The sequence below is a fragment of the Aythya fuligula genome, chromosome Z, assembly GCF_009819795.1.
Source record: "Aythya fuligula isolate bAytFul2 chromosome Z, bAytFul2.pri, whole genome shotgun sequence".
Taxonomy (NCBI): domain Eukaryota; kingdom Metazoa; phylum Chordata; class Aves; order Anseriformes; family Anatidae; genus Aythya; species Aythya fuligula.
The window spans coordinates 84,502-107,610 of NC_045593.1; the positions used below are offsets into that span (position 1 = coordinate 84,502).

General features: G+C 40.4%; 1 protein-coding gene across 1 annotated transcript; it reads left to right on the plus strand.

Annotated features, from left to right (window-relative positions):
- Positions 1–5,419: 5,419 nt before the first annotated feature.
- Positions 5,420–22,846, plus strand: LMAN1 (lectin, mannose binding 1). Its single transcript, XM_032205609.1, has 13 exons — positions 5,420–5,615; positions 6,766–6,920; positions 7,009–7,116; positions 9,788–9,849; positions 10,590–10,689; positions 12,206–12,329; positions 12,730–12,788; positions 13,378–13,510; positions 14,211–14,404; positions 14,524–14,594; positions 19,715–19,868; positions 20,573–20,694; positions 22,142–22,846. The coding sequence occupies exons 1-13, from the start codon at positions 5,420–5,422 to the stop codon at positions 22,176–22,178; spliced, it is 1,515 nt and encodes a 504-aa protein (XP_032061500.1). The 3' UTR covers positions 22,179–22,846.
- The last annotated feature ends 263 nt before the right edge of the window (positions 22,847–23,109 follow it).

Here is a 23,109-nt window from a genome sequence, read left to right on the forward strand (position 1 = left end):
TATCCTAAACACTTGAGATTGTGTTCAGCTGCTCTTGAGCTATTTCATCTCCACCCCTGGTTTATTTCGTTGGTTTATATCCTTTTGATCTCTATCTTGAAACGTGAAAAGAAAACAGTTGTACAATAACGCCTTATAGTCTATGGCATATTCCAATTCAGGTAAAAGATACATTAAGTACAGTTCAGCTTGGGATCAGTTCAGCCTGGAAAAACTTTTCAATTCTCCATGACAAAACTGAGCAAAATAGTTCAGAAAAGAAGAATAGCAAAGCAAACAGAGTGCTCCAGGGATCTAACAAGGCAGGCAGCAAGATCCTTTACTTACCCCAGTCTGGCAATTAACTCACATACAAAGAGTTTTAGGGGTCTCATGGTGACCAAGAGACTGTAGCAATGCGGTCTCCCAGAGTGCAGGGTATGGCAGATGAGCTCTGGGGAATCTGGCCGTGGTGCTTCAACCCACAGCCACGTCACAGTGTTTCTCCGGCTCTTCCAGGATCACCACTGCCTCAGCTGGGAATGGTAAGGGCTGCGTGCTGGCACATCAGCTGTTCCCGTTCTTAGCTCAGCATATAATTTCAAATATGGCTTTATCAGCAGTTTCCACAAAGAAATTTATCTGAGGCTTGAGTACACTCTGCTTGTGGTTACCTCTAGCACCCTTTTAACATCTTCACCAGAGCAGTCTTGCTCAGCAGGCTGGGGCATTTACTTTGTTTCAAGGGTGATGATGGAATATTTCTGTTTTCTAAAACATGCAGGTAGGATTCACTGTTGTTTTCAGTTCAAGTCAACAGCAAAAATTCCACTGATTTTAGTGGAAGCATCAGCTGATCCATGGTAATTTTTTATGTTGCTGCTGAGTATTGGTGTTGGAAAGACGTTGGGAGCTTTCCATCCAAAAGCAAGTAGGTTAATCCTGCAATTAATTTTAAGAACTACATTTTGCCAGCTTTTAGTCAGAACTCTTTTTCCTCTGACCTTTAAAGAATCAGCTAGCAATCTAACATGCATAAGGTTGTGCAAGCCACAAACTGCAAGAGCACTATCCTGTTTAATCTAGGAATAGAATGTAAATTGTTATTATTTACACGGTAGAGAGGAAAACCCATCTCCCCTGAGCTGCTAGTGACACTCTTCCTAATGCAGCCCAGGCTGCTGTTGGACTTTTTTGCTGTGATGGTGCTGTCGCTGTTCTATGTCAAACTTGTTGTCCACCAGGACCCCGAAGTCCTCCTCTGCAGGGCTGCTTTCCACCAGGTTACTCCCCAGCCTCTCCTGGTGCGTGGGGCTGTTCCACCCCAGGTGAAGGACTTTGCATTTCAGTTTGCTGAACTTCATGAGGTTCCAGCAGGCCCATTTCAGCAGCCTGCTCAGGTCCCACGGGAAACAGACCCACTGTCACAACCCAGGCCTAGGAAACAGATAGGCTTGGTTTCTTTCTTCTTCTAGGTGGAACAGCACTAAGAATGTTAAAGCAAGTGTGTGTGGGGGTTGAAACAGTGGTTGTTCATGGTTGTTCACGATACTCCATGTTCTGAACACAGCCTTAGCTGTGCAAAGCTGTGTTACCTCTTTGACTGTGTAATGCCTAGGGGTTTATTTCTGTTCTTGGACTGGATAGACAAAAACTTCAAATCAGGAGAAAGGCCTGAAAAAGCCACGAATACTGTTTATAGAAAAATGCAGTCTGTGATCTTCCTTTTCCAGAAAACTGCAAATACTTGGAGGAATCGTGTTCTGCTTTTGTACAGCCATGCACGAAAAGCTTGTTGAGATCCCTGGTCTACCATTTCTGGTCATTACCATAGGCACTGACAGAGAGTAAGTGAAATGTGCATGCTTTCTTTACAAAGTCTTCAAATATGTTCACCTCCAAATTAAAATTCCCTCTTGGAAAGGTGGTACATGACTAAAGCATTGCTGTTGGAGTGTCCTTGGCTGCTCCGAAGTGAGCTGAGTGCTCATCTAATGGATAAAACAAATTATTTTTGTTTCAACAAATGCAGATGATGTAGAGAAGTATACTCCTGACCACAGTTTGACTCCTGAACACAGTTTGAAACAAGCAGAAAACTCTGCAGAGGATGAAATAGGTGATGCTGCTGAAGGATGGTGAGAAAAAGAGAGGGGTTAGCTACCAAGCCATTCGATGTGAGATTCGACGTTTAAATGAAGGCATGGGATAGAGATGTCTACTGCAGACCTAGCTTGCTGTATTACTGATAGGAAGAAAACAGGACTCCTAAGGTACGTGCTGATGTCTTTTAAGCATCCACTTAAAATGAGATTACCCTTGCCCCTGAAGCGCTCACTTTTCTATGCTGGTTATACAAGGAGTCCAGAACAGCCATAACAGATGTAAATGCCTATCCTGTAGATGCAGATGTCTAAAAAGTGAGGTTAATCTGCTATGTAACCACAGACAAGCCAGTTACTAGCTACCTTAGGCTACCTTATGGACACATTCCAAAATTTTTCCTGCACTGAAGACAGGCCACACTCCTGTGCCAGGCGGTGCCGCAGCCCTGGCCCAGGCTGCCCAGAGAGGGGCTGGGGGCTCCTCGGGGAGGTCTCCAGCAGCTGCCGGGATGTGGGGCTGGGCACCCTGCTCGGGGGGCTGCTGGGCCGGGGGGACCAGAGGCACCTGGGACTCCCTGCCCTCCCTGACCAGTCTGAGAGTCTGATAAATATGATGGGATCATGTCCTCAACTAAGCTACACTGGCCAGCCTTCCCATGTGTGTGCAATTTTAATATGCAAAAAAAATGCTCATGCGACATTTACTGATAATTTATGCTGCTGCTGAAGATGACTTACATGCGTTAATGAAGGAGTCCTTTGTGCTGGCGTAAAGCGTGCACTGTACTGTGCATTCTATAGAAAAACGTGGAGGGGAACACCTTTGCAGACTTGGTACAATGATAAAAACGTTCACGTGAACAAAACATTGTACAAAGTGCAAGGTATGCTTGCAGAGCTAGATATCTTTGACAGAGATTTTCTGAGATAGAAGTTACGAGTGAGGCCGCAGTGACCTTGACAGTAGTAATTGCAATGAAAGTGGACTTGAAGGAAGATTTTTATTGCAGTTTGCTCTGCTGGGGCCTTCCCAGGATAGCAACGCTGTTACCCACACGTTCAGATGAAAGGGTCAAACTTCCATGGCATTAACCAAATCTTTCTGGCATGGCAGGGCTGAGAGTTTCACAGTATAAATGCAAAGGACACACAGGGAAGGTATGACGATAAATGGTTATTCAATATTCCTTTAAATAAAATATTTTGAAGTTTGACATCCCTAGAGTTTGTCATTTAGCCAATGTATATGTAAAATAAATATTTATATATGTAGTCTCTAAGATCATTTGTGTCTACACATGTTCATACAATTTGATTACTTCATTTTCTTCTTCAGCCGAGGGAAATGACTGGCTGAAGTGAGAGTTATTGCAATGTAGTGAAGTTTTCAGTGCAGAGTGACTGTACAAGCTAAGTAGAGTTTTGACAGAATGGCAAGAATTAAACAAATGGTGACCTGGGAAATCCTGTTCCCTGACTATGGACTGCTGTGAAACTGTCTGAGTTTCACATGCTGTGTGACAATTATGAAACAACTCTGAATTACTGTGTAAAACAAAGGGACACAATCGATCAAATGACAGGTGAATTGACAGCAAGAATGATGCATGGAAGAGTAACTGCATAACATTCTGTTTTATCTACTAATACAATTAGCTGAAACAATTTCATATGTCATGAAGTTTTGCAGTATACAGTGTCTGTTCTGCAAATCATGTATTGTTCTGTGCTTGTGCCTCTAAGTGGTAGAATTTCAGACATGCTTATGTATGTGGGTAGGTAAGAGATTTGTTTCAAGGCTAGTGCTTTCGGTTTTTATTCTTTTAGTGTGATTCAATTATTTTTTTGGCATGATAAATTCCAAGATTACTGCCAAACGTATGATGTGGACACAACAGGGCTTCTTGTCGTTCTATTCAGATCTCTGATGAATATGCCATTTTATCCTCCCGAAGTAATTGCAGCATATTGTATTGCCAGTGTGCTCTAGGGTTCTACTAGGAAAATCACTTTCTAGATCTTTACCAAAGAGAGAAACAGGTAAGTTTTCAGCCCAGTTAGCTGCCAGGAAGAAACTCTTGATTCCCTAAATATCCCCCACTGCTGTACTCCAAAACCCCCCACCAATATATATTCTTATTTAGAGATACTTTAGAATATAGTGGGATACTACACAGAAACAAAAATTGAGTGCTTCTTCCTCTATATTACCATTTAACTTATCAAGAATACAAAATATGCTTATTTAAGTTCTTCTAAAATTCATCTCAGAAATATTTTGCTGGCATACAACACCTGATCAGTGTATTTGCTTTGTGTAATTGAGGAAGCTCACATACCTTTCCCAGTTAATGTGTCAGGTTTTACTTTGTCTATGCTGAAGCACGTACACTACCAAAAAAAAACAAAAACAAGCAAACAGAAAACAACAGCACAAACCGAACTTGATCTCTCCCGGACGACTCCAAGGCCATCTCCTTTACGAGGCTCTGAACCCGCTTACCGTTAAGTCGCTCGCACTCCCAGGTTGGGCAAGCGGACTAGAAAGGAGCTCGGAAACGAGGGGCTACGAAAAGGCCGGGACGAAACGCGAGGGCGAAAGGGCCCCTCGCAACCGAGCGAGCACACGGTGCCCCCCCCCGCTGCTCGCTGCCTCCGGGAGCGGGCGGGGGCGAGCGGCGGGACCGAAGGCGGCTCCCGCGCGCAACCGGCCCCTGCCGACCGCCTGAGGCGGGGGCGCGGGTTCGCCCGGGGCCCGGCAGCGGCCGCGTCCTCACCTGGGCGGCTCCGCCCGGCCGGCGGCCTGCGGCTCCCTCGCGGCGGGGCTCGTGCCGTGAGGGAACCGTGTCAGTGCCTGTCTGCTGGGTTGCTTTCTACGGGGCTCGCGACCGGCCTGGAAGGCGCAGACAGAGCCTGCGTAAGCGGGGCCCCTGCCGAGGCGGCGGCGGCGAGGGCCGGAGCGCCCTTCTCCCCTCGGCCGCGTAGCGGGACGCCGGGCGGGCGGGCGGGCGCGGCGCGACCGCGGGGATGGCTCAGCCACGCTCGGCTCCCCTCGGCCCCGCCCGCGGCCAGGAGCACGCCGCCGGCCGGCGGGAACCCGGGGGGGCCCCCCGTGGCACGGCCCCTCAGGCGCCCTGAGGCAGAGGCCCGGACCCCGCTCCCGCGGGAGGGCCGCGCACCCGCCGGGCCGAGCAGCGGCGGCGCCGCCCCCGCTGGCTGCAGGGCGAGGCCCCGCCCCGCCCCGCCCCGCCCCGCCCCGCCGGGCCCGGCCCCGCGCTCGGCCAATCGCGCGGCGCCCTGTTGGCTGTGCCCGGCGGCCCGCAGCACGGCCCAAGATGGCGGCGCGCGCGCGGAGGGGCGGCCTGGCGGCGGCTCTCGTGGCCGGTGCCCTGCTCGCCCTCGGGCGGGCGGCGGCGGAGGGGGGCTCGGCGGCGGCGCCTCCGCACCGCCGGTTCGAGTACAAGTACAGCTTCAAGGGGCCGCACCTGGTGCAGGCGGACGGCACGGTGCCGTTCTGGGCGCATACGGGCAGTAAGTGCTGGGCGGGCGGCAACCGCGCAGGGGGCTGCGGCCGGCCGGCGACGGTGCCCGCGGAACGGAACGGAACGGGCGGGCGGGAGCCGCGGCGGGCTGGGGCTGGGGCCGGGGCCGGGAGCCACGGCGCAGGTGGCCGGAGCCGGCCGGCCGCGGCCGGGCAGGTTGCGGGCTCGTAACCGGGGGCGGTTACGAGGAGCCTGGGCGGTAGCGGGGAAGCGCCGGCGGCCGCTCCGGAGCTGCCCGAGAGCGGTCCGGAGGTGTCGACGTGTCCCTGCGGGCGGCCAGCCGCCAGCCCCCCGCTGGCCGCGGTGCGAGGGCCGCGCGGCTCGGCTCCGCCGGGCACCGGCTGCGCCCACGGGGCAGCGGCCCCCGGTCGCCGGCGAGTTCTCCGTCCCGACGCCCCCCTCCCGCTGTGAATCGCGGCGGCGCTTTGGGCCTTCCTGGCCGGTAGCTTCGGCCGTAGCGCTAACTGCTGCTGCTCGCTTTCTGCCAGATATTAATTCAGCTCGTTTTGGTTGGCTCGAGAGCGTTACGTTTGAGCTCTGAAGGCTATTCGATGTTAACGTGAAGTTACAGGTGACAGGGAGGAAACTGCACGTTACGTTCTTGCTTGCTTTTTTTAAGCCAAATAGATGTTATTTCATAAGTGTGAATGACTCCTCACTCCTCCCTTCTTTCTCCCTCAACTCGTGCCTCTTTTTTCTTCAAACCGCTAAACAGAAGGCTAGAACATCTGTTCGTAAAAAGCAGGAGGGAAAACAGTGATTTGTGGAAAAAATCACACGATGCTTAAGGCAGGAAACAAAATCTTTTTTTAAAAAAAACTTAATTAGTATCTTAACGACAAGACCCATGTTCTATTCACGTTGTACATCGCACTACCAAATAGAAGGTGAACAAGTACTCTGTAAAAGAACTGTAATTAACTTATTAGGAGTAAGGATGGTGTTGCGTGTTTTTTTTTTTTTTTTCCGTTTGTTTTGTTTTAATTCTCAAGTGATAGAGTATTCCATTAAAAAGCTGTTCTGAAAACTCGAGCTGAAGTGACTGGACAATTTTGTGAATTTAGAGGACTTGTTAAATGGCTGGTTGCGCATTCACAATACTTTTTATTCTATTTAACGTTGGTTCCGTTCTTTTCTAGATGCAATACCAAGTGCAGATCAGATTCGAATAACGACTTCTTTGAAAAGCCAAAGAGGATCAGTGTGGACAAAAAACAAGTCAATATTTGAATATTGGGAAGTCGAAGTGACCTTTCGAGTTACAGGAAGAGGCCGCATTGGAGCTGATGGACTGGTATTAAAAATTTGATCTAAGTTTAAAAAATAGACGTACTTCAAAAAGTGGCTCTTGACTTACAGCTCTTAATTTCTTTCTGCAATAGGCAATCTGGTTTACAGAAGAGCAAGGCATGGAAGGTCCTGTTTTTGGGGCAGCTGATAAGTGGAATGGTGTTGGAATTTTCTTTGATTCCTTTGACAATGACGGAAAGGTTAGTTGGAAGTAAACTCTTCTAGCAGAGAGATAAAATTAATTTCCTGCCTGTTTGGTACATATAGCTTTGTGGGGAAAAAATAGAATGCCATTTTCCTATTTCCCTCCATCTTTCACTTAAAGGGCTGGTTTAAAATAGTCATGTTTTCCTTAATACAATTTCAGCTTGACCTCTTCTATATACTTTTTCAAGTGTGTCACTTTTTCTTTTTTTTTGTGGGGGGGGAGAGTGGGTAGGAAGTTCAAGCTTGAAAGTTGGAGTGTAACACATAATGAATCTACTGAATATTAGCTCATCTGTTAGGTTTGGAGGGAAAATGCATTGCACATATATATAAGCTGAAATTTGGAATGTCCATGCACAGTTTGCAATGTTGATAAACCTGAAGAGTTATGCTTTGGAAGAGGCGTGTTGTACAAAATATGCTACTGTGGAAGCAGATTTATGTGTCTCTTAGCAGAGATGCTCTTTTTTTGTGGAACAAATCTGCCTTGAGCAGCTTGGTAGCATCTGTGGCAATGATGATAGTTGCTGTTTGTTGTTGTTTTTTTTTTTTTTTTTTTTTTTTCCCTACTTTCATCTAAAAATCAGTAACATTGCTATAGGTACCTGCTTTTGAGTTTTCAGTTTTCCAGTCCAGAATGCATCAAAGGTCCTCAGAAACTCTAACAATATGCAGTTGGTCTGCTTCGCTTTTCTGGTAGTGCTTTGGCTTTTTTCTACTGTTCTAGCTACTTATTTGTAGGTGTAAAGGTTTAGTGTGTTGTTTTTTCTTTTTCCTGCAGATGGGTTTCAATATACAGCAAACTTAAAAGCTGACAGACTGAAGGTGACGTTTATGATTTAGATCTTGAAAGACAAGAATTGGAGTGTTGTTCAACTTGCTAAGAATTTTAAAAGCTTTTCTGACTTCTGACAGGGTTGTGGACTTTTGCATAGTTTAGCTGGCTGAAAAGGCCATCTGTCAAAATTTGCATGTGGATGGTTCTGTTTTCCAGTTCCAGGACTCTTTTAGTAAAATAGTGATTAATTTTAGTCACTGATGTGAATTTTTTTTTTTTTTAAGAAGGTGATGATGTATCATTTCTAGTCAAAACGAAAGTGTGTGCCATGCCTGCATTGGTCTGACGTGTCTTAAATACTGGAGTCCATAAGACTTCTTTGATGATAGCCTGTTACTTTCTTCAGTCCCAGTATGGAGAAAACCTTCCTGGTACTGTTTTTCATATGTTTGCTGGAAGGTGCCTAGGATGTAGCTGAACATCAGCCTAATATGTTAGCATTCAGAAGTAGACTCCACCTAGTACTTCCAACTCAAAGCACCCTAGTTGTGACGTTGATTCTAAAAATTGCAAAGCCTTTTTTTTTCACTTTCTAAAGCTGCAGGCTATCCTAGAGTTGAATTTTTATTTCTCTGTAGACATGGTGAAAAGAGCTTTTCAAAAAGGAAAAAAAGTTTTATAGCTCTGAACAGCTGAAATAGTAAGAACCACACTAAATAGAATCATAGAATCATTTAGGTTGGAAAAGATACTATGTTAGTATCTGTCTACTATGCTCTAAAGGGTACTAGGCGTGGGTTGCATTCATTAATGCTATGAAATTGAACTGGTTTTACACACTTTCTGCAGAATATATGCAAATATGTTTGAAATAATACAGTAATACTGTTGTTACACTAGAATAGACTGTTAAGAAGATGCTGTTTAAGTATTTTGGTGGTACTGAGCAGGCGTAATGCTGATACTGAAGCAATTCATCTAATCAAAATCAATTGTTGAGAAGTAGAAACTATGGCGTATTTCTCTACACCATGCACAATTCTGTTGTCCCAGTGTAAGTGATGAGGGAAAGCAATCGCATACTTCAGTTGTAGTGGTCTCAAAGTATTAAAGAAGAAGGACCACTTGCTCCCTGTCACTGTGAATAGAGAAATATGTCATTTATTGGATTCTTGAAATCCACGTTTTGTTTTCTTAAGAGTTGGGAATCTGTCCAATTGGACAGTAAATTCCTGTGGGAAATAATGAATGGTAATGTTGAAGGGAAAGTAGAGATTATCTCTGAAAACTCATGCTCCTATAACAACTAGAGTTAACTTTCTAAACTCCCCTAGGCATCTGGAAGAGTGCTGTAAATTTGTTCTGCTCTTCCCATTTCAGCTTGTTCTCATTTTCTAGCAGTTTAAATAACTGGGGATATGTTTGTTTAGCCAGTGACAGATAGCTCCTGAGTTCTTTTTTTTAGTGACTGATAAAGTCAGCAAGATGTCAACATACAGCCTGTTTGAATGTTTTTCTGAGTTACATAGACAAAGTCAGATGTAGTAAGTCATCGAAGAGTTCTAAGATCTGTATATTTGCTACATATAAAATCCATAGATGAATTTATATTTCTGTATTTATCAAATGATGCTATTCAGTGGCATAGCCAAGAACTTATTTTTTTCCCCACCCCTAGCTATACAAAGAACATACCTGTCTCTTGCAAAGTATGCAGGATGACACACTACTTCAGTCATCTTGCTTTCTGTACTTAAAGATGACATAAGAATAACACCTAGAAGGTGTTATTCTTCTAGGTTTTCCTTCACAGGAAGGCTATCAGTGATGTCACATAGTTCTCTTTGAATTAAACTATCCCATTTGTTTGCTATTTGTTTTTCTAGAAAAACAATCCTGGAGTGATTGTTGTAGGGAACAATGGAAATCTTCTGTATGACCATCAGAAGTAAGTTTATTTTCAATGTTGACTTAATGACAAATGTTTGTTTTTGAATGATGAAGTGTTGCATGAAACTCTCCAAGAAACATTTTAAAGGGTTATTTTATATGGAACTCTGTTTATGTATTCCTTTATATCTACGGTTTTCTGTTTGTTAAAACACTCTTTTAACAGCACAGAAATGGGCAACTGATTTAAGTGTTATGTGGCCTTAGGTGTGGGTGAACTCAGAGAAGTGGAAGTACAGACTTCTTACCTCGTCATTGCTTATGAGGGTGTTCTGTATGCAGCTTATAGATGACGAGTGATTAGCTGAAAACTAATTGCCTCTTAGTAAATTAATTGGTTTAATTTTGATTTCTGATGGTCTGTTGTCAACAGCACAATTACTTTTTTTTTTTTTTTTTTGGGGGGGGGGGGGGGGAGGAAGGGAGGAGGTATTTTTGGGGAGAGAGGCATTTAGTTTATCTGGTGTGGTCCAGCCTATAGTTAGTTTATGGGTGCAGGAATATGTCTTAAAAGCAGACTTTCCCATTGCTGTTTCTACCTATAGTGTCCTGTGTAAACCACCTGGTACTGTTGAGCCCAGACTTCAGAAAAGCTCAATACAACTGAGAGACATCTTTTGCAACAGCTTTTACATTTTGAAAAAATAGTGTGATGCTTCTTAGTGATACAGTGATGCTTTTTTGTCTTAGCTGATATATCATAAGATATAGTTTTATGCAAGTTGTCTTCTTGCATAGTGATGGTTCCACTCAAGCATTGGCCTCCTGTCAGAGGGACTTCCGTAATAAACCCTACCCTGTTCGAGCAAAAATTACATACTACCAAAAAACACTGACTGTAAGTACTCTGAAATGATCTAATTAACTCATGTTTCTCAGCTTTTCAAGCGTGGGGTTGGGGGTTTGAAATAGCTGCTACAAAGGCCTCTTACGCTAATTTCAATATGCTTGAAAAAGTTGAGCTCAGTAGCTTGGAAGCTGGAATGAGGTGCAGTATGTTCGAATACTAGACAAGTTCTTTCAGCACATCTGTAGCTTTCTGAGCTGACTTTGCAGGTATTGCTGATTTTTCTGATGTTACGTGGGATTCAGTCATGCTGCTGTATTCATACATGTATGTGCTCTGACCCTGCTGTGTTGCTGTTGACCGGCCTGTAAATGTGTCCCAAAGCCAGCGTATGTTCTTCAGCTTTCACACAGTTGAGCAGTCCCTGAACTTGAGCATATTTCTCAAGCTGATCAGAGAGCTTCCAGTTGACTGTAGGGGATTCTTAAAATATGATTAAGAAAAGACAGCTCTTTGACAGCACACTTAAATTTGTTGCTTGAGAATTCCCACCTCCAAGAAGCAGGAGGACTTTGAATGTTAAAGAAGATAGAAAACCACTGGTGTAAGGGGGTATTTAAGACTTCTTAAATACTATTTGGATGATTGCCTCCTAGATACGGGGACAAAAATGCTAATGTGGTGCTGGGTTGGAATAGCTCTGAAGTATTTCTTTCTTGGCTTCTGATTTCTACTGAAAAGATACTGTTCATAGGCATTAGTCAGTTACAACATGCGGCTATCATTTTTTAGTAAAAGTTTCTCTAAAAGTAAACATGAGAGCACCTAAAAAAGTGGACCTTGTACTCAGCTGTAATGCTAAAAGCTATGTGTTAGTCTTTAATGAAAATTAAATTGCAGACTCTGAGGCTGCTCTCTTTTTGAATATGCCCAGTCGCTGATGCCTTATCTAGAAGCTCCTCACCCAAGTGGTACAGCTAACCTTAGCGGTTCTTGGAATGCTTTGGTGGAGGAAGGGAGAATCTCTAAGCTTAGGATCGATTGAAGAGCAGTAAGGATGACTGTACTAGGCTGGACCAAAAACACGAGTTGCCCAGAATCCTATTGGGATATATACTTGATAGATTGGCCTTTAGTGATCACTGAGTCACGGATTTCTTCAACAAGAGTTAGTATTATTAGATCTTGATGAATTTTTCCATGTATTAATCTGTTTTGCTGTTTCTTATAACAGGTAAGTAAGTTTTTATCTCTCTTACGTCTGTATAATATGTCCTCTTAAGCAATGAATAGAAAATACGGAATTCTGCTCATGTTGAACTTTGAATCAGGCCTTTCTTCTTTAAAAAAAAAAAAAAAGCTTATGCTTTTTTTCTAGTAGAACCATCTTCAGAAATTAAACACCTGCTTTCAGAAGCCAAAAAACTATGAAGTTGCCTGATAAGTTGTATTTGTGTCCATTAGTATGAATTAACAAAGCAATTAACCAGATTGTGCAAATAGCTTTGCCTGAGTAATTTCTCAAATAGATTTTTGTGGTTAAAACTATAGGTGTTTGTCTTTCTAGGTATTAATTAACAATGGATTTACTCCGGATAAGGAAGATTTTGAATTTTGTGCTAAAGTGGAAGATATGGTGTTGCCATCACAAGGATATTTTGGAATATCTGCAGCAACAGGGGGACTTGCAGGTAGAAAATGTTAAATTGTGGCAGACAGTGTGGAGACTTGCAAGAGACCTTTTTTTTTTTTTTTTTTTTTTTTTTAAAAACTTTTATGGCTGGTGTTGATCCATTACACTAATTTTTGACCTAATCTCTTCCTGTTTGAACTAATCTCCTCCTGTTCCCAAATAACTGAAATGCGTAGATCTTTTTCATGCCTAGAATAGAAATACCTTTAGTTTGTCCTGACAAAGATGTTGATCAGTCTCATTTGCTACTGCATAAACTTGGGAGGGGTTTGAGAGGATACTCTTAGCTGGAGATCCTTTACAAGTTGGAAGGTTGACCTGAAAGGTTGCAGGATATTTTATAATATGTAGCAGTACTCATTAGTATTGTTGTTTTTTTGTTTGTTTGTTTAATCCAGATGACCACGATGTCCTGTCTTTTCTGACTTTCCAGTTGACTGAGCCTGGGAAGGAAGTAGTAAGTGTCTCTATGCATAACTAGTAAAATGTGCTAATATATGTATAGCACCAGATCTTGGCATTTTTTTCTGCAGTCATAATTAGCATCCCTGTTTCTAAATTTTGGCATGGAGCTGTGCTGTCATCTGTTTTGGAAAAATAAGAGTAATACTATAGTATTTCAGTAGTTTAGTTACATTGAGGACCAGAACTCTTGAAGTAACACTGAATTGATGATAATCCTGATATTAAAACAAAAAATGCAAAGAAAACAAACAAAGGTACACTTTGGACAAATTTGTTTTCACTTTCAACTTTGCATTCCTGTAGAACACTTTTGTACTGTTAATCCTCATCTGTTCTTGTAAAACTTGACTTCTTTATAATTGCAGAAAGTAGGCTTTTCAGGAAAAAGCCATGAGTTTCCATGCGAATGCCTGGTTTCTTGCTTCCACGTTAATATATTGTTAACATATGTTAATATATGTGCTTCGCAAATTGTCATGCCATCAGACCTGAAGTCTAGACAGCATTTGCTGGACAGTGTGTCATATAGGAGTGGTAGAAAATCTTTTCTCTCCCCCTTACCTTTTGATAATGTTTTAAAGCCCACACCAGATGCAGAAATTCCTCAAAAAGATAAAGAAAAATATCAAGAAGAGTTTGAACACTTTCAACAAGAATTGGATAAAAAGAAAGAAGAATTTCAAAAGGAGCATCCTGATGTTCAAGGACAGCCAGGCAAGTTATTTGAGCAGTTTTTGAGTTTTCAAGGAAAATACTTGCTTTCCAGGATGTTCAAAACTAGGGCCTAATACTGTGGCATGCTGATCTTAACAAAGCTCCTACTGATTTTTATATCCCTGTACCATATTTAAGAATCTTTGGCTTTGTGTTTGTGAAATGGTTTCCGTAATATGAGATCTTTCCTCTCAGGCTTCCTGAGGAGAGGAAGTGGAAAGGGATGTGCTGGACTGTGTTCCTTTGGAGGAACACTGATGGCAGGATGCATGGGAATTGCAGAAAGCTGTTCAGATTGGATATTCAGAAAAATTTCTTCACTGTAAGGGTGGTCAAACATTGGAACAGGCTTACCAGTGAGGTGGCTGATGCCCCAAGCCTGTCAGTGTTCAACAGTCCTCAGTAGTATACTTCAAATTTTGGTTAGCCCTGAAGTGGTCAGGAAGTTGTTCTTTGTGATCTTTGAAGGTTCCATCCAACTGAACTGTTCTGATTCATGCCTGTATTGAGAACAAAACAAATGAACAGAAACATATACAGACTTTAGAGATATATCCAATTATTGGAAGAAATATATTTAATTACTGGAAAAGTATGTCAGTGTGGAAACTTCAAGGGTGCAAGAAAAATCCAGTGCAGCTTACTATGAATCCATATGTGTTAACTATTTCCTGTGCTTTTTTTTTTTTTTTCTTACCAGCGGATGATCCTTTTGAAACTGTAAATGATCGTGAACTGAGGCAAATCTTTGAAGGTCAGAATCGAATTCATCTTGAAATCAAGCAGCTAAATAGACAATTGGACATGATTCTGGATGAGCAGAGAAGATATGTCTCTGCAGTCACAGATGAGATTGCTAAAAGAGGAGCTGGTGTTCCAGGTCAACAAGTACAGGTAACTCAAAAAGTAAACTGCAGTTGATATCTCTGCCTAATTTCGAAAGTGCAATCAATTATTTTTTCCAAGATACGTTGATTTTTTTTTTTTCTCACCCGTTCCTGCCCCGACACCAGGTTTCCCAGCAAGAGATTGATACCGTTGTGAAAACTCAAGAAGAGGTCATTAGACAAGTGAATGAAATGAGGTAAATGCTTTCTTTTCTAAATATTAAGGCTGTTTTGAATTTTATTAGTTTCCACCTTTTAAGCCAAATTTGTTATTTCAGTAGAAGAATGTGGGTAAACTTGAAATTTCTGTATGTGTTCCTTAGTGATGATTGTTCAATTTCTGTAATAAACGTAAGTTTGTGTCCATACAGTGGTTAAGCCCCCCTCACGTGCAGCACTTTATCATGAGGTTCTGCTGCAAAAGCAAGGTAAGTCGAGCACCTTTGGAACCAGTTGGTTTCTGTAGAATGACTAGTTTGGTAACCTGCTACCTCATGAAAATTTTTTGCTCTGATTTTTAGAGCATTGATAACAACATGAGCATGAATGCCTTCACATTATAGCTGGTGAATCTTAATAAATAAATTATGTTGTATTGGAGTATCTTGTCATTTTATCAGGAGTATGCGGACAATAGGAGTTACATAATATATATATATATACATATTTTAGTGTAAGCAAAATCTGTTAAGGCATGTAAGTCTTCTGAAGGGAAGTTTTGTGCAAATTAAAATGTTCAGATTTCATTTCCACTGGGAATTCTTATTCATGGAGTTTATGAAAAGGTGGTTCTGTTTCTAAGAGTTCAAGAACAAACAACAACAAAACCCACAGATACCACTTAAAATAAATAAACAAAAATCTAAAGTCTTGCTGAACTACCAGGGTCAAAGAAAGGGTTGTCATCAGTGATGCAAGCTTCAGCTGGAAGGCAGTCACTAATGGTGCACCTCGGGTTGGTAGTGGGGCCATTATTCTTCAAGCATCTTTATTAATGATGTGGACAGTAAGACTGGGTGCATTCTCAGCAGTTTTACAGGTGATGCAAAGCAGGGAGTAGCATTTGATACTCACATGGTTGTGCAACCATTCAGTGGGACCTGGACAGGCTGGAAAAGTGTTCCAACAAGAATCTCATGAAGTTAAAGGCAAGTGCAAAGTCCTGCAGCTGTGTAACTCCATCTATCAGTACAGGCAGGGGACTGATCATCTGGAAGGCAGTTCTGTAGAAAAGAACTTTACTGGTAGACGAGTTGAATGTGGGACAGCAGTGTGCCCTTATGTTAAAGACCACGAATAGCATCTTGGGCTGCATTAGGCAATGTTGCCAGTGTGTCAAAGGTGATGACTTGCCTTTTACTCAGCATTGGTGGCATCACCTTGTGGGGTCTGGGTGGATGGTAGTAGAGGGAGTCCAGTAAACAACCGTGACAATGATTAAGGGCACACAATGAAAGATAAGGGAGCTGGGACTGTACAGACTGGAGAAAAGGCTCAGCAAGGTCTTAACAATGTGTGTAAACATCTGATTTTAGAGATGATGGGGGCTGGGGAAGATTTGGGGTGTGGGTGGTAGGGGAAGGAAGACAGAGCCAGTCTTCTCACTGGGTACCCAGTGACAGAATGGGAGGCAGTGGGCACAAACTGAAATACATGGAGTTCTGTTTGCTCTTCAGATGTAAAAAATAAATAAATAAATAAATAAATTTTTGCTTGTGATGGTAGTGAGACATTTAGTAGGTTGGCTGCCCAGAGAGGTTTTGCAGTCTCCATCCTTGGAGATGCTGGAAACCTGACTATGACTTAAAATACCTTTTTTGGTTTAGTGATAAGGGAAGTTGTCAAAAAATTGTTTTTCTGATTTGTGAGTATTTAATGGTCTAACGTTTATTTGCTGTGTGAAAACTGCCTATCAGCTGATACTGATGCATCTTTTTGTAGCAAAAGATAATCACAGTAAAGGAGACTGACAGACACAGAACTTGCCTGATTGAGTTCAGTTGTGTATCAGTCTTGTGGGACTTGTCAGAATCAAATGTTAAGGCTCCTGATTTTATTGTTGTCTTGTTTTGTCTTTTGTCACAGGACTTTTGCCAGGACTTTTAACTTTCTCAGGAATCTTCTATATCTGCAAGGGCACTTGCAAGTTCCCAAATGATTAATAGATTAGCTTTTAAGGTGTATATTTTTTAATCGATTGAGAGGTATGCTGTACTTTTCTAATTAAGTTACCAAATGAAGCAAAGATCTCCATGTTTAAGGTTCGATACTGCTAAAGTGGGTTTGAGAAAATGCCTGTCTTTCAAGGGGGTGTTTATATAATGCTTCCAAGATGTTTAACAATAGCTGTTGTTAGCTGGAATGTCTTTAAGTTGGTTTACTACTTCATTTTCAGTAGTTAAAACATTATTTTTTGGCTTAAAAAAAATAATCAATTCTACAACTTGATATTGTGTATTGTGTATAAGCAGTTGTTTTGTTTTGTTTTTTGTTCGTGTTTTTTTGTGTGTGTGTTTTTTTCCCCTCTGGTATTAGTTCAGGGGCAGATCTTGTCATTCATCTAAGTAGGTCAGGTTTTTGTACAATGAAGATTAGAGTGCTTCTGTTTTGTGTTTTTTTTTTTTTTTTTTTTTGCACTTGTTCTTCCACGGAAGCTTTAGCATTAATATTCTTGACAAATCTTTATACCTTACAAGCAAATTAGATTTTCTTGTTAACACTGGCAGTCTGCCCTTTCAGTGACTACTTACTAGGTATGAGTTTGTGTAACGTCGTCTTAATATTTTTCTTAGATTAAATAAATGTTTTATTTATAGATAGAAATGAACAGCCCGCTGTTGGTATTGCTGGTCATCCCAGAGGAAAAGGACTTACTGTCTTAAGTAATTTTCTTGTCAAGATTTGGGGATTTCTTAATCATCTGATTACAGAAGAATCTTGCATGTTCATACAGTAGAAACGAACAGCATGATATTGTTTATGCAAAAGTAAAGTAAATTAAATTTGATACAGACCATGTCTATTTAGGGAAGTTATTTTGCTTTTAACAAAGTGGATTAATCTGGGGGAAGGCGGGTATGCCGATTTCTGTTCATTACACAGGGATTCTGGTACAAGGAGGGAGATGTACCAAATGAGTCTCACTTGCATTCTAGCACTGAAAATAGTGGGCCGAGATAAACAATCAGCAATTATTAGGCAGTGGTCCCGCTGTTCATTGCATGGGTTTCCATGGGGTAGTTAGGAACAATTTCCAGTGGAAAAACTTTCTTCTAAAATAAGTTATTACAACACTAATTGTAACAGCAGGTAAATAGTAACCAATTGACTTTATATGTTAATAACATAAAAATATAAAACGTATGGATTATATGCTAATGCTATTCAGGATATGTTCATTTAATTCACGACAGATGGAAGTGTTTTTTTTTTTGCATTAATTTTGCCTGTATAAATACTATTGGTTCAAAGACAAAAATGTAGAATGAGTGATAGATGTCTTACCTATCTTTGTTTGCAGCAGCTTGTAGGAGCAAGCAGCTGTCTTTTGTTAAAGCCTTTTGATAACTTTACTTCAATAGCTTTGTTTTTAATATTGCAAGTACTGAGAGTTTTGCAGAAATCCATGCATACCTAGAGTGCAGCACATTATCTGTATTTAACAAATAAAACTGGAAAGTGGGTTGTCTTCCAGTGTGCTGAAGTGGGATTGACTTTTCACGAACATGGAAGGAAAAGGGGAATTCTTGGATCATTATTGGAAGTGAGGAGATTTTTTTTTTTTATGGAAGTATGCAGAATATTGTTTGTCTCATGTGAAGTTGATTGTCTGCGTGATACTTAAAAGGAAAAACTAGTAGTCTTTCATTTGGAGAAGAGTATATCGTTAATCCTACATTTAAGAGGGGCTACAATTGCTAAGTGCCTTTTTTCTCTAAAGTGGTGTATCTGCAGCTTAATATAATTGAGTAGATTAATTCAATGTGTAGCTCTGACTTAACATGTAGCTACTTCAAGTAGTTGAGCATGCTGCAAAATTTTTGCCATGATGAGACAGCAGCTGTGAAACTAAATAATAACGTATCTGCGTTTGCAGTTTTTACCTAGATTTGTGGTAGTGCCTTTGAATCTGTATGGTACCTTTTTTTTTTTTTTTAATTCTGTGTTTTGAACTTTAATGGCATAAAGAGCAACTGATGCAAAGCTAAAAGATGAGCACCATCTTTATGAAGATTCTTTGTAAACATCTAAGTTTTGATGCTTACCTTGCAATTTGCACAACGAATATAAACCATTTAAAATCAATAATAAAATTTTGTGAAGCGCTTATGTATTGTTGCTACCAGTTTTCCCAAGGAATGACGTTCTAGTGTTTTTTTTCTTAAGGTGCAAGTTAAATTGCTGACCACTGTACAAAGAGTTAGGACTTTACCTTGAAGGCATTAAAGTAAACTCTAATCTGAAGGAAAATGTGAAGTTTGAAGTAAATTAAACAGGAATCCAAAGACGTACATTTTGAGTGCTTATTCTGTTAATAACGAAGAGATTAACATTCACATGATAAATATTTTAGCTGAAAATAATCCTCTTTGCAACTGAAAAGAGACATCACAGTAAGGGAAAACTATATAAACATATTGACTAGAGACTAAGTGTTTTTCTCTCACTGATTAGTTCACCTCAAACAAAACTAGGTATGGAACCTCAACTTTTCAGGGATTTAATATGATTTGTTAGAGCAGCAAAATGAATTCACATGGTAACAATATTAAGTATTATGACAGTGCATATAGGAAATGAGTTTCTCATATAAGTGATAATCATGAAACAAGGATGTATCTAAATCTTTTCTTATCCCTAAAGCCGCTTCTTTATTTTTATTTCTTACATGACTGCTTTTATTTATTTATTTTTATAAAACAGCTTTGGCTTTCTTCAAAGATTGTATTATACTCTGTTTATCCTAAAGCCTTGGCAAGAGACTTAGATAAAGGACTTGTTTTAGACTTGATCAATCAAGCAAAGCAGATGTCTAGCAATAGAATATTTGCCAGATCTTGTTTTCTGTGTGACTTTGGGAGGTAGCACACTGTACAAATTGAAACTGTCTGCAGAATCAAATATTAAAGACAATAGTTTGGTTAAGGAATTGCCTCCTGAGAAGTATTCTTGGAAGCCAGAAGAATGTTTTCTGCCTTTTTGGGTACCTGTGTATTTCAGACTAATTTTAATGGACTGAAATGTGTCCAACATAAATGCTGTTTATATAAAAAAATGTTTTGTATTGAATGATGTTTTGTTGTCCGTCTTGCTTTAGGAATTCCATGGCTGATACTCTGAGGCTGATCAGTGGAGCTCAACATCCTGGTTCTGCTGCAGGAGTCTATGAAGCGACTCAACACTTCAATGACATCAAAGAACACCTTCACGTAGTAAAAAGGGACATTGAGCATTTAGTACAACGAAATATGGTAATTTGTGTGCTGTTAGTGTAAAGCATGACTGTAATGCTTCTTTATTTGGCTGTTGGTAAAAAGCTGGGATGAGCCAGCATGCAATTTACAGAGCAATTAATCCTTCATTAAGCTGCTTCGCTGAAACTGCACTGCCCTGACCCAACTGCATGATCTGTGTCTTGATGAGAAGTTTTGCACAAAGAGCATGATTTTTAGTCTAGCTTCCTGTGGAAACAAGGTCAAGCAATTAAGTTTTGTAGGTGCTTTTGTGTTTGTACCCCTGCTTAACAGTTCCATATATAGGAGACTTTGTAAGCTTCTGCAGAGAAGGGAGAGGTTTAAACAGGGGAAACTTAGGAAAGCTCTGCTTCAGATACGTAAATGTTAAAGATGACTGTGTTAACATTCAGGAACACATTAGTCTTACCTAGATAGCAATTAGGCTGGATTAGCTTATGAACGCATACAAGGTTGTTATTTTCTTTCTCCTGTGGTCCTTCGGTTATCGTTAGTCAGGTTATCTGAGAAACAAAGAGGAAAGGGGAAAGTGAAAAACAGGGAGTTAAATTAACTTTCTCAAAGTAGTTGTCATTTTTGGCTGATTTCTGATTGTTTCAATTTTTAGATCATGGTGCACAGACCTTGTTTTGTTTCTTGTGTAGCGATCTTTTGATGGCATGTTGTTTCTCTTCTCAGATAACGCTTTTCTTATTTCTTAGCCATCCAGTGAGAAGTCAAAGTGTCCAGACTTGCCACCGTTTCCATCATGCTTATCTACAATGCACTTCTTCATATTTGTAGCAGTGCAAACAGTGTTATTCATTGCTTATATCATGTATAGGTAAGTATATCTTTCTTGAAAGACAACAGGGCAAATGATTTTAGAACTTCTGAGTAGAAATGCAATTGCGATGATATGATTATATTAATCTTCTTTAAAACAAGCAATCATTCAGATTGGAAGAGACCTTTTGAGGTCTTCAGTTCAGCCTGTTCAAGTTCTACTTGATTGTTATCTATCATTGTCTTAACATGCATCTCTAAATAAACAGCTCCTGTCTCTTCAATAACATCTTCTGGGTATTGGAAATTGCCATGAGACCTCTCAAAACCTTCTTTTGTCTAGGAAGAACAAGTCTAGTTCCTCATACCTCTCCTCCTGAGGCATGCACTTCAGCCCCTGACCATCATTGTGGTCCCCTACTGGACTTACTGACATTTATTAACAAAATCTGACATGATCTGAGTTTTTGCTACATGTGCCTAACAGCTTTTGTCTGATTTGACAGATTTGTCAGTGAACTTTTTTATGATACATATCCTATGTAAGAGACAGATAAGGAGATACTGATGTTTTATGGAGTTCTTAGCATTGGAGGGGTGGGTTGTGTGTTTTTTTTTTTGGTGGTTGTTGCTTGGTTTTTACATTGGGATGTTTGCTGTATTCTCTTCTTCTTTGTAACATCATAACATTCAAATTAAATGTCAGTGGAAAGGGAAACCTATTGAGAATACGGACTTACTTGTTTGGTGGTCCTGTTTCTCTCATACATGGACACTTCTTTGGAATAAAAGGACCAAAATAGCTGCAGTGCTTTTCAAAGAGAAAATGCTGTTTGCTACCTTTATGGAAGAATAACTAGTATTAATATAATATAAATGCTGCTCTGATATCATCAACTTTTATTGTATGTCTGCTTCTTCACAAAGTAGGGAGGTTTTTTTTAATGTCATGTTATTTCATCAACTGGGAAATGACTTCCAAGATAAATGAGGAGCTGGTCACCTTCAATTCTTTCTGATACCCTTGTACTTCTATTTGTGTGTGTGTGTCTCTATCTAGTACAGTATCTATATCCACTAAAGAAAATAATTTTCTGTGCCAGAGTGAAAAAAGTCCTATTTCTATTTCAAGCAAGTTCTTATGCTGCTTAATTGCACGTTTCCTCTTCTGTCATGATCTTTAGGAAAATCAGATATTGAGAAGCTTTAGAGAATATTAATTAGAGAATTTTAATAATAAATTAATAAGCTCTTCCACAGTTTTTTCTACCCAGAATGTTTCCATCTGATGCAAAATTGGAACTATAGTCATGCTTCCTTTATATTTGTGAATAGAGTAACTTATATACTGTTTTTGTGATACAACTTATGTTTGATTTCTTTAAGCTTCTGTTGAAGGGGAATGGAATCTTTTAATCCCAAAATAAAAGAACGAACTATCTCAACCAGTTAGGTAATCTTTTACTGTACATCCATAATGAATTCTCTCCTGGTTTTTCTTTCAGGAGTCAACAAGAAGCAGCAGCCAAAAAGTTCTTTTGATGACCTCTTCCTTTTGTGTGTACATAACAGCAGTATGTATGCACAGAAAATCATACAGCTCTGTAAATGAGGGAAAACTTAGTGTTTGATATACTTCAATATTGTAAATTATTTAACTTTGTTAAACCATCTTCTCATTTCAACTGTTAATATTCAAGTTAAAAATGGACTGGGGAGCAGCAGAGCAAATGCTAGGAAGGGGAAGGCTGCGGACCCTATCTAGGGCTCTGTTCTCAGTTAGGTTTCTGATAAATACCGGAAGGTGTTTACTGTATTCCTCTTCTGTTAGAATTTCAGAGGAGGGATTTAAAATAAGCATGTTTGGTGGCTGTTGATAATGGGAATTTGTGAATTGATGATTTGTGCAGAAAACTTGCCACTAAGTATCCGTATCAGATTTAGAAAACAACAACACACACAATTCTCCAAAATCCTCTAAAACCAAAAATTTAAATCAAAACAAAACTACACCTCTCTATTGTGAGGGGAGGAAAACTTGTTATAAACATTTCATTTCTTTACTATTTGGATCTAATGGCTTAAGAATGATTTTGAAAATTCTAACTCCTTGTGATATACAGATTCTAACTTTTCTTTAGTACATGGATGCAAAGACAGTCCTGCTAACTGTTAAGTTAGACTGCTGATATCTGGTATAGAACAAACTATACAAGATAAGCAAACAAAGTCTTATCTCCTTATTTCGGGTACTGTTTTTAGGCAGTGAGCAAAAAAAACATGATCAAGTAGTTTCTTCAGATATATTTGGATTGATTTCTTTTTTGTAGTTTCAAGTCTGTCTGTAATCTTGTTTGGAGACTTTTTGGAACTTTTTCAACAGAGATGCCATTGCTTTATACCATTTCCTATCTGATTTCAAGATATGTTGAATTTGGAAATATGCCTTTACTGTTATAAAGCTGTCTTGTGT